Consider the following 12,191-nt stretch of genomic DNA (forward strand, 5'->3'; position numbering starts at 1 on the left):
CCCTCCTTGACCTCTCAGTGTGCTTTACTTTTCACCATGGCACTTGATATCATCTGGCTCCATTACTAGGCTTTGTGTTTGCTCTTGTGTCTCAAACACTTGCAAACAACCTTGAATATAGTAAGTGTATAGCACTAAATACACTACTTTAACCCTACTAGACCACTGTACCGATTTTTCGGTAATTCCCACACAAGGGTGGAATATTGGCGCTAGATGAAAGGTAGATGAAAGGTAGACCTATTTTCTACAATGTCTCCAAGTTCCGTCTTATTCTACTTGTTTGCATGTAACTAACATTTTTCTATATCATGTTGGTTTTTCCTCTTTAATGCTCAGGAGCCCAGGTATAGGGGACAGTTAGGTTCAGGGCCTCAGGTCTGGTAGGATTAAAAACAAATTCACTGAAGAGGAAATACAAGTGGGTAACAAACATTAATAATCTAGAAAGTTATCAGGAAAGCGCACATGAAAGCAATGGGATAATTTTGCCCGGATTAGCAAGAAATAAAAAGCCTATATAATAAAGGGCTAATATGCAAATGGCCGTCATGCCATCATGCTGTAACAGCCCATCAGCAGGGACCTGAGGCCGCGCCCCCTGCCCTGTTGGGCTTGATGGGGGTGGGGCCAGCCAGATCTGAGTCTTGCACAATTTCAAGGTGTGCGTGGGTTGGTGGGGACTTGACTCTGGATCCCGCAGCACGCCCCAGACTCTGACAGGAGGGAGATTTTCATACATTTTACTAATTTTCTTTCATCTCTGACACTTCTATTATAGAGAAAGGGCACATAGCAATATTAAAATATTTCCTCTATTTAATTCCCTTTTAATGTGCATGAATTTTGTGCACCGGACCACTAGTACTGATAATAATATCACTGGCAAGAGTGGAAAAGTAAGCTGATAGTCTTTTGGAATGCAATCTACTACACAAATATTTACACTAGACATAGATAGGCACATGCAAGGATGGGAACCCCTGCAGCAGTGTTTATAATAGTGAACAATTAGAAGCAAGCTCAGTGCCTATAAATAAGGACGTTGTTAACTTATAGCACTCACGTGCTCTTTTAATAATAGGCAGCAAGTAAAATGAAGGACAGCTGTAAGTTCTACTGTGATTCCATTTGTGTTTCACAAAATATAAGACTACAAGATTTGTGATTATATATTCCTAGAAAAACATCTAATTGCATACATTTTAAACTTTCATTTTATTGATCTCTAGTTCTTATCTATTTCTTGAGCATGTAATATGTATAAGGAGTTGTCCCTACGTGCTAGGAATAGAGCAGTGAGCAAAAGAGAAAAAATGTGCCTGCCTTTACAGAGCTGATGTCCTAGCAGAAAGAAACAGACCATGAACACTAAACAATCAGATACATTATAGTATTCTGAAGAAAAGTAAAACGGGTGAATGACATAGGACGTACACAGTGGGCTGGCAGGGCTCTTGCTATGTTAAACTGCTGACCAGTAGAGCTTTCTGCTCTAAATTTGCACTGTCCAATATGGTAAGCCATTAGCCTCATGTAACTGTTGAACACAGAGGAATGGGATTTTAAATTTTATTTCATTTCAATAAATTTAAATTGCCACATATGCTGATTGCTTCCATATTGGTCAGTGCATTTGTATGGGATGGTCAGGGAAACCCTCACATGAAGCAGCATTGGAGCTCAGGCCTGTATGACGTGAAGGAGCTAGCCATGTGTTCCAACAGGACCTTACCTGTGTGGGTGGAGACCTGTACAGCTGGAGCAGAGCAGGCAAGGGTAAGAGTGGGAGGAAATGAAGCCAGAGAAACAGACGGGGCCCACCATGGAGGGCTTTCGTGGCTAGTATGTGACTGCTTATTCTGTGTGAGTTGGGACGCCATTGCAAAGCTTTGAGCAGACAAGGGAAGTGATCTGCATGTTTAAAGATTTGCTGGAACTGTTCTGATGATAAACAGTGGGGGATATGGCAGAAGCAGGGAGAAAGTTAGGAGGCTCCTACTGTAACCCAGACTGGGAGTGATAGTGAATTAGGGGGTAGCAATGGAAGTGTTGAAAGGTAGTCAGATGAATAGACAGTATTTACTGCTGGACCAGATAAGGGGCATAAGAGAAAGGGAGCTATCAAGAATGGACTTCAAGGGTTTGGGCTTGAGCAAATGAGAGAGGGAGCACGGGGTAAGAGAACATTTGGGGAAGGAATTCAAGAGTTCTGTTTTGGGCAGGGTAACTTGGAGATGAATATGTGGGTCCTAGAGCACACTGTCTGAAACATTGCTGAGGGTAGAAATGGCAAAGCTGAAGCTGTCCTGCTTTGGGTACATCACAAAAAGGCAGGGTTCTTTGGAAAAGATGATAATGCTGGGAAAATGGGTATCAGGAAAAGAGGAAGGCCGAATACAAGATGGACTGATTCCAGAAAAGAAGGTATGAGTCTGCAGGAGCTGAGCAGGACTCTGGGGGCAGGACATTGTGGATACTAATTCATAGGGTTGCCAGGAGTCAGAGCCAACTCAGTGGCATTAAAGCATAAGTTGGAGCCCGGCCAGTATGGCTCCGGGGTTGAGCGTTGATCTATTTACCAGGAGGTCACGGTTTGGTTTGATTCCCAGTCAGGGCACATGCCTGGGTTGCAAGCTCAATCCCCAGTGGAGGTGTGCAGGAGGTAGCCAATCAGTGATTCTCATCATTGATGTTTCTATCTCTCCCTCTCCCTTCCTCTCTGAGATCAATTAAAAATGTGTATTTTTTAAAAGGTTAAAAAAAACACACACACGTTAGAGGTGCCCATAGTGAGTTATGACAAAGTCCTGAAAATAAGTGATGTTAAAATGAGAACTGCAGATGGGGTTTCTTTCTAGAGAAGTGGGTAACAAAAGAGCATTCACAGATGGTGTTAGGATGGTCCTCTTTATGGCGGGGCAGAGCAAGCCACTGGCATCAGCCTGCTCAGCATGAAGATGTTACATGTCTTTAATTACACGTGGCTCTAAGATTGGCTAATTATTTCTTATTTTATTTACTCTGTAGAATGGCTCCTGAACGAGTAAGGTCCCTATCACGAGTTTGTATCCCACTTGTTACTCTGCCTGATTTTGAACCACTGGTGGAAGCTCTGCTCACCTACCATGGCCATGAACCTCAGGAAACGCTCTGGCCGGAGTTCTTCGATGCTGTAAATGAGGCCTTTTTGCTGTAAGTGGTGTCCGTTTATCCTCTCGCCCAACCTTGTTTTTTCCTTTTCTTAATTTCTGCAGTATGTTGGAAATGCAGTTTTCAGATGTTTATGTCTCAGTACCCACTTTATGTTCTTAAAAATTATTAGGATCCTAGTGAGCTTTGTTAACATGTGGGTCATATCTGTCAATATTTATCATATTTGAAATTAAAAGAAAATTTAAAAATATTTTACTTCATTTAAAAATAACAAAGAATTGATTACATGTTAACACAAATAGCATATTTTTATTAAAAACAATGACCTTTTCTCTTAGCATAATACTCTCTAGGAGCAAAATAAGCCAGTCAGAAAAAGACAAATATCACACGATCTCACGTATATGTGGAGTCTAATGAAGAAAATAAACTGATAAACAAAACAGATCCAGAGACATTGAAACAGGCAACAGACTGACATATTCAGAAGGGGGGTGGGATGGGAAGAGATTAAACAAGGAACTTTTATGCATATATGCAAAGCCCATGGACAAGCAGTTCAGGGAAGGCCTGGAGAGGGAGTGGGAGTGGGGTGGAGAAGGTCAAAGGGGGGAAAAAAGAGGACATTTGTAATACTTCTATAATAATAGAAGTGTAATATGCAAATCGACCAACTGGCTGAACAGCCGGACGACCTTCCGGATGAAGCTGGGGCTGTGAGGGCCGAGGCAGCCCGGGCTGTGAAGACGTACTCTCTTGCATGGATTTCGTCCATCAGGCCTCTAGTTCAATAATAAAGTTAAAAAACAACAATGACCTTTTCCAAGCAAAATGTTGTTTAACAAGAGTGGCATTGTTTTACATTTTTGTACATCTCTTTTATTGTCTAACTTAAAAGGAGATAGCTGGGTCCTCATGTATGTTTCTGTATTCCGTCTGGTGTGAGATGTTGTCTTGGTTGAAGTATATGAAGAAAATCTAGCCTCACACAGACATATAGTTGGAAAAGGCAGGAGTATTTAATAGATATCTCAGAACACTGGATATTCTCCTTGCAAACTTCACCAAAATTTGAAAATGGTGGGGTTTTTTTAAGTTAGTTGTAATGTAGAATATAAAATTGTATCAATGAGCTTTTTATACTGATACATTAAAAACCTACTGGTGTGTCTTGCACTGTTAGTGGGTTTTTGTCCAAGCAGGACATTGTAGCTCTGTTTATGGTTCATTGCGAAAATACTGGTTCATTGTTATGCAGATATCCCCAACACTGACATGTTTTGATTTACAGTATCAAAACTTACATTAATTAATTTCTGCCACCACCAGTCTCATCAGGAATGTCTTTAAGTATTGGGAAGCTGTCAAGCTCATGTTGACAAAAATGAATTTTCCAAGATTTTAATTTCTTTTTTTAAATTTTTTTATTGTTGACAGTATTCCCCATGTCCCTTTTCCTTTGTTCCCCTCCACTCAGCCCCTATATCACCCCAGGCCTTCACCACACTATTGTCTATGTCCATGGGCAGTGCATATAAGTTCTTTGGTTAATTTTCTCAAATTTACCATTGGCTACAAATACTGAAGTTGTACTTGAAGTACTTAGTGTTCATTAATTTTTGAGAAAGATGTGCAAATACTCAAGTCTAAACAACCATTGTTTGTCTGCCAGCTATTCTTGGAAATTTCCATTTTAAAAAGGCTAGTCATCTCGCAGCTCAAACATTTGTGCAAGTGCTTTTCCTTTAGACAACCATAATTGTTTTTTGTTATGTAATAGAAGTGCTTTATGCATACATTTTTTTATTGCAGAAGGACCACCACCTTCATGTCACATAAGTACCATTTCTTCTTTGCAGTAAGAACATCTAAGTTCTCTCTTAGTGACTTTCAAGTGTTGAGTACAGTGTCATTACCTATAATCACCATGCTGTACATTGGGTCCCCAGAACTTACTCATCTTATACATGGAAGTTTGTATACTCTTTGACCAACCCCTCCCCATTCCCCCAGCCTCCAGTCCCTGGTAATCATCATTCTAGTCTGTTTCTATGAGTTCAGATTTTTTAGATTCCACATAAAGTGATATCATATGGTTTTTGTGTTTCTCTGTCTGTCTTAATGCCCTCATAGTTCTATCATGTTGCCACAAATGAGAGGATTTCCTTTCTTGTGGCTGAATAATATTTTATTGTGTATATATATATACATATATATAATATAGATATCACATCTTTTTTTATTCATTCATCCATTGAGGGATACTTAGGTTGTTTCCATATCTTGACCATTGTGAAAAATGCTGCAATAAACAAGGGAGTGCAGATATCTTTTTGATAATTCTGTTTTCATTTCCTTTTTGTATATGTATATATACCCGGAAGTGTGATTTTTGGTTCATATGGTAGTTCTATTAAATTTTTTTAAATATTTTTTTAATTGATTTCAGAGAGGAAGGGAGAGAGAGAAACATCTACACTAATGAAAGAGAAAAATGGTAATTGGCCTACGACGATACCCTTTTCATTGGCTAATCAGGGCTATATGCAAATTAACTGCCAACTATGATTGGCAGTTAACTGCCAACAAGATGGCGGTTAATTTGCATATGTAGGCACAATGCAGGGAGGCGAAAGGGAAAGCAGGAAGAAGCCCCCTGCCACTGACAGTGATCGGAAACCCAGGGGGGAGCTAAGAGCCATGATCGGAGAATCAGGCGCCTTTGCCGCCCTGGCCAGTGATAGCAGGAAGTAGGGGTGGAGCCAGCGATGGGAGCTGGACACGGTCCAAGCTGGCAGTCCCGGGAGCTAGGGGTCCCTTGCCTGGGCCTAAAGCAGAGCCCACGATCGCGGGGCCGCTGCAGCTGCGGGTCCCCGCTGCCTGGGCCGGACGCCTAGGCCAGAGGCGTTAGGCCTGGGCAGGGGCGGAGCCTGCAACCGCGGGGAGCTGGGGGTCCCCTGCCCAGGCCTGACACCTCTGCTGGAGGCCTCAGGCCTGGTCAAGGGGCCGATCCGGTGATTGGTGATCGGAGGGTGATGAGGGTCAACTCCTCTGGCCGAGGCATCAGGCCTGGGCGGGGGGCTGAGCCGGGGATTGGGGGGATAGGATGGTCCCCTTGCCCAGGCCTGAAGCCTGGGTCAGAGGCGTCAGGCTTGGGCGGGGGGTGGAGCAAGCGATCAGAGGGAGATGGGGGTCCCCTGCCCAGGCATGATTCCTGGGTGGGGGCCAGAGCCAGTGATCGGGGGGAGATGGGGGTCCCCTGTCCAAGCCTGACACCTCTGGCGGAGGCGTCAGGCCTGGGCAAGGGGCCGATCCTGCGATTGGAGGGTGATGGGGGTCAACGCCTGAGGGCTCCCAGTATGTGAGAGGGGGCAGGCTGGGCTGAGGGACACTCCCCCCCCCGCCACACACACACCCAGTGCACGAATTTCGTGCACCGGGCCCCTAGTCAATGATAAGAGAGAATCATTGATTGGCTGCCTCCTGCACGCCTCTACTGGGGATTGAGCTCACAACCCAGGCATGTGCCCTGACTGGGAATCGAACTGTGACCTCTTTGTTCATAGGTCGATGCCCAACCACTGAGCCATGCCGGCCGGGCTATTTTTAATTTTTGAGGAATCGCCATACTGTTTTCCATAGCAGCTGCACCAGTTCGCATTCCCAGTAACTGTGCAGAAGGATTTGCTTTTCTCCATATTCTCACCAGCATTTGTTATTTCTTGTCTTTTTTATGATAGTCATCCAATAGTCATCAAATAGAAGTGAGACGATATCTCATTGTAGTTTGATTTGCATTTCCCAGATGATAAGTTGTGTTTAGCATCTTTCATGTATCTGTTGGGCATTTATTTGCATGTGTTTTTGTGGAAAGGTCTATTCATTACTCTGCCCATTTTTAATCAGATTGTTTGTTTTCTATTGAGTTATATGAGTTCTCTATATATTTTGGATATTAATTCGTTATCAGATATATGGTGTGCAGATATTTTCTTTCATTCCATAGGTTGCCTTTTATAGAAGCTTTTTGCTCTGCATACATTTTTTAGTTTGATGTAGTCCCACTTGTTTATTTTGGCTTTTGTTGCCTTTGTTTTTGGTGTCAAATCAAAAAAATCATTGCCAAGACCAATGTTAAGGAGCTTATCCTCTATATTTTCTTCTAGGAGTTTTATGGTTTCAGGTCTTATATTCTGTTCTTTAGTCCATTTTGAGTTGATTTTGCATATGGTATAACGTAGGGGTCCAGTTTTATTCTTTTGCATGTGGCTATTCAGTTTTCCCAATACCATTTATTGAAGCAACTTTTTTATTTTATTTTATTTTATCTTATTTTGTAGAGAGGAAGGGAGAGGGAGAAAGGTGAGAGAGATAGAAACATTAATCAGCTGCCTCTGTCATACTGCCTACCGGGGATCAAGCCTACAACCCAGGCATGTGCCCTGACTGGATTGAACCAGCGATCTCTTGGTGCATGGGTCCACGCTCAACCACTGCCCTACACCAGCCGGGCGCAACTGTCTTTTTCCTATTACATACTCTAGGCTCTTTTTTTTTTTTTTTTTAACTTAACCATTTACACGTGAGTTTATTTCTGTTCCACTGACCTATGTATGTGTTTTAATGCCAATGCCATAAGGTTTGATTATTATAGCTTTTTTTAGCAATCTTTTTTAAAAATATATTTTTATTGATTTCAGAGAGGAAGGGAGAGGGAGAGAAAGATAGAAACATCAATGATGAGAAAGAATCATTAATTGGCTGCCTCCTGCATGCCCCACACCAGTGATCGAGCTCGAAACCCAGGCATGTGCCCTGACTGGGAATCGAACCATGACCTCTTGGTTCATAGGTCAACACTCAACCACTGAGCCATGCCAGTTGAGCAGTATAGCTTTTTAATAGAGTTTGAAATCAGAAAGTAACCGTCTGTAGCTTTGTTCTTCTTTCTCAAGATTGCTTTGGCTTTTAGGGCTCTTCTGTGGTTCCATACAAATTTTAGGATTTTTTTTTCTGTTTTTGTGAAAAATTGAGTTAGAATTTTGATTGGGATTGCATTGAATCTGTAGATTGCATTGAGGAGTATGGATATTTTAACATTAATTTTTCCAATCCATGAACGTGGAATGTCTTTCCATTTATTTGTGTCTTCATCAATTTCTTTCATCAGTGTCATTGTTTTCAGTTGGAAGATTGTTCACCTCCTAGATATTTTATTCTTTTTTATGAAATTGCAAATGGAAATTTTTTAAAAAATAATTTTCAGGTAGTTTATCATTAATGTATAAAAACACAGCTTTTGTTTTGTCTATTGATTTTATATCCTACAACTTTAATGAATTTGTTTATTAATTGTAACAGTTTTTGGTGGATTCCTTAGGATTTTGTATATTCTGTAATAGTCTGTCTTCTAGAAATAGAGACAGTTTTTCTTCTCCCTTTGAGAACTGGATGCCTTTTTTTCCTCTTTCTAATATCTCCAGCCAGGTCTTCAGGACTGTGATGAATAAAAGTAGTGAGAGTAACCGTCCATCATGTTCTTGATCTTTGAGGAAAAGCTTTTAGTTTTTCATCATTGAGTGTGATGTCAGCTGTCAGATATGGCCTTTATTATGTTGAAGTACATTTCCTCTACGCCTGCTTTGTTGAGAGTTTTTATCGTGAATGGATGTTGAATTTTGTTCAGTGTTTTTTTGCTTCATCTTTTCCAATGATATGACCTTTTTACCCTTAACTTTGTTAATGTATATCACATTGATTCATTTGCAGATGTTGAACCATCCTTTTATGCTAGGAATAAATCCTCTTGGTCCTTAAATTAGGTTCCTGGACCCAGTGTGTGTGTGTGTGTGTGTGTGTGTGTGTGTGTGTGTGTGTGTGTGTGTGTGTAGGCTTCCTCTCAACAACAAGAAATTTTCAGACACCAACAGGGTGTCCAGTAATTCAGCTCAATTCTCACACTATACACCTGGAGATTGCATCAGATTCCACAGGTAAATGGCTCAGTCCTATAAGACTGCCCTCCACTTCAGATGCTAATCACAAACCCAGGTTACTATTTGTACTTCTGACCAACCGGCTTTAAATTGGGGGTTCCACTGATGCCCTATAACTCAGGATACCAATCACAGGTCCAGGTTATAACTCATACTTCTGACTGACAGGCTATAAATCAGATGTTCCCACGTCCCCTCCTTGGGTTTGATTAATTTGCTACAATGGCTCACAGTAAAATATTTTCTTCAGAGATTACCAGTTTATTATAAAGGATATAACTCAGGAATAGCCATGTGGAAGCGATGCATGGACAAAGGGCATAGAGCTTCCATGCACCTCTCCAGGTGCCATTCTCCCCAGATCTCCACTTGTCCACCAACCTGGAAGCTCTCCTTTTGGACTTTTATGGACGCTTCATTAATAGGTGTAATGGATGCAGTCCTTGGCCATTGGTGATTGATTCAACCTCTGGCCTCTCTTCCCTGCTGGAGGTCAGGGGGATGGGACTGAAAGTTCAGATCCTCTAGTCAGATGGTTGGTTCTGCTGGCAACCAGCCCCCATCTGTAGGTGAAATCCAAAAGTCACCTCATTAACAAGAGACACCTTGACAGATCTCATCACTTGGAAAATTTCGAATTTCACTTGGTCATGGCCCCCGCAGGTTCCTTGTCTGATGTATGTGTTATTTAGAAGTATATTATTGAATCTCCATGTCACTGGGATTTTCAGTTTTTCTTTCTCTTATTTCTAGTTAAATTCTGTTGTGGTCTGAGAGCAAACTTTGTTTGATTTCTGTTCTTTCAAATTGGTTAAGGTATGTTGAATAGCCCAGAATGTGGTCTATTTTTGGTGAATGTTCCATGTGAAGCTTAAGGAAACTGTATATTCTGCTGTGATTGGATGGAGAAATCTGTAGATGGAAGTTATACCCAGTTATAGCTCAGCTATGATAGTGGATTCATTTATTTGCCTTTGTGATTCTGTTAGTTTTTTCCTCATATAATTTGACATTCTGTTGTTAAGCATATACAAGTTAAGGATTTTCATATCTTCTTTGAAAATTGACCCCTTTATCATTATTTAATGAGCTTCTTTATTGCTGATAAGTTTTCTTGCTTTGTTTAAAATTAATCTCGCCACTTTTGCTTTCTTTTGATTTGTGTTAGCATGGTATGTTTTTATCCACCCCCTTACTTTAATCTATGTGTGTCTTTATGTTTAACAGGGGTTTCTTGTAGACAAGGTGTAGTTGGGTCTTGTCTTTTAATCCACTTTGTTAATCTCAGTCATTTAAAAAAAATGTATTGATTGATTGATGAGAGAGAGAGAGAGAGAGAGAGAGAGAGAGAGAGAGAGAGAGAGATTGATTATTGGTTGATTCTAGTTTGTGCCCTGACCAGGGACTGAATCTACAACCTTGGTGTATGGGGATGACACTCTAACCAACTGAGCTATCTGGCCTGGGCAAAATACAAGTTTTTGTTTTGTCTTCAGGTAGTCCCTCTTTGGTGTTCTTTATGTTGATCTGAGTTTCTGACCTATATTATTTTCCTTCTCTCTAAAGAACTTCTTTTGACATTTCTTGAAAGGAAGTTAGGTCTACTAGCAACAAATACTCTCAATTTTGTTAGCCCCTGAAAAATCTTTGTTTCTTCTTCACATTTGAAGAATAAGTTTGCAGGGCACAGAATTCTACATGGTGCTTTTGCCCCCTTGGCACTTTAAATATTTCATTCTACTCTCTTCTTGCTTACATGGTCTCTGAGAAGTTGGAAGTAATTTATGTTTGTTCCTCTGTATGTAAGTTTTTTTTTTTTTTTGGCTTCTTTCAGGATTTTTGTTTGTCTTTGATTGCCGGGAGCCGGTCCATCCTTGCTGTTTCAAGGGACCTGGCATATATGGCATACGGTTCTTAATATGTTTGCTCACCTTCTTGGCGCTGTGTTTTAACCAAGGTCACCTCTCCGAGAAAGGTTGAATCCCCAGGTAGGGATTTTCCCCTGAAGTTAGGGAGGGAATAAAACCTCTTAACTAAGTGCCAGGCGGGTAATTAATCATTTTAACTACGAACAATCATGCTTAAGCTACATAATCTTTACTCCTTGGAATGGAGATAAGAAACGCCCTAACCTTTGGAATAGAGATTGATAGGATTGGAATCAACTGGTATAAATACAGATGCAACAAGACAACAGGAGACAGAACTTAAGACACAGAACTTAGAACACAGGACTTAGAAGACAGAACCAAGAGAGACAGAACCTAGGCACAGAACCTACACAGAACATTCTCTAGAGACAGAAGAACTTCGCTGGAGAGAACATGGCAAAAGATTCTGGACTGAACCTGACTACAGAAATTGGCAAGAGAACCTGACTAGAACGTGGTGACTGAACCTGGCTGGAGAACCTGGACAGAACCTGGCTGGAGAACCTAGCAAGGGAACATGGCTACTGAACCTGGCTGGAGAACCTGGACAGAACCTGGCTGGAGAACCTAGCAAGAGAACATGGACACAGAACCTGGCTGGAGATCCTAACCAGAACTTCACTGTGGATCCTAACCAGAACTTCGCTAGAGATCCAGAGCAGAACCTCTCTGGAGATCCAGACCAGAACTTGGCTGGAGATCCTGGCTAGGCTGCTGATCAACTGAACACTGTCTCCGTGTCCTTCCTTCTTCGCCAACTCCGTCCACACCTTTGGGGACCCCTGGACCCGCTGGGGTTGGACCCCGGCATTTGATTTTTTTTGTAATTTCAAAATGATATGCCTCAGTGTAGTGCTCTGGCATTTATCCTGCTCGGTGTTCCATAAGCTTCCTGGAAGTGTGATTTGGTATTTGATGTTAATTTGGGAAAATTCTCAGTCATTATTGTTTCGAATATTTCTTTTATTTCTTTCTCTTTCTTCTTCTGTTACACCCATTGCATGTATGTTACATCTTTTGTAGTTGTCCACATTCGGTTGACTATTCTATTTTGGGGATTTTTTCCGTCTTTGTTCTCTTTGCTTTTTGGTTTTCAGGATTTCCATTG

General features: G+C 41.4%; 1 protein-coding gene across 3 annotated transcripts in view; it reads left to right on the forward strand.

Annotated features, from left to right (window-relative positions):
- Positions 1-12,191, forward strand: part of FANCC (FA complementation group C) — a 281,158-nt gene that overhangs the window by 218,915 nt on the left and 50,052 nt on the right. For all 3 annotated transcript variants that reach the window (XM_059656415.1, XM_059656419.1, XM_059656416.1), the window contains one exon: positions 3,031-3,195. In XM_059656415.1, coding sequence (XP_059512398.1) covers positions 3,031-3,195 — 165 coding nt within the window. The remainder of the gene's footprint in view (positions 1-3,030; positions 3,196-12,191) is intronic.

The sequence above is a fragment of the Myotis daubentonii genome, chromosome 11, assembly GCF_963259705.1.
Source record: "Myotis daubentonii chromosome 11, mMyoDau2.1, whole genome shotgun sequence".
Classification (NCBI taxonomy): Eukaryota; Metazoa; Chordata; class Mammalia; order Chiroptera; family Vespertilionidae; genus Myotis; species Myotis daubentonii.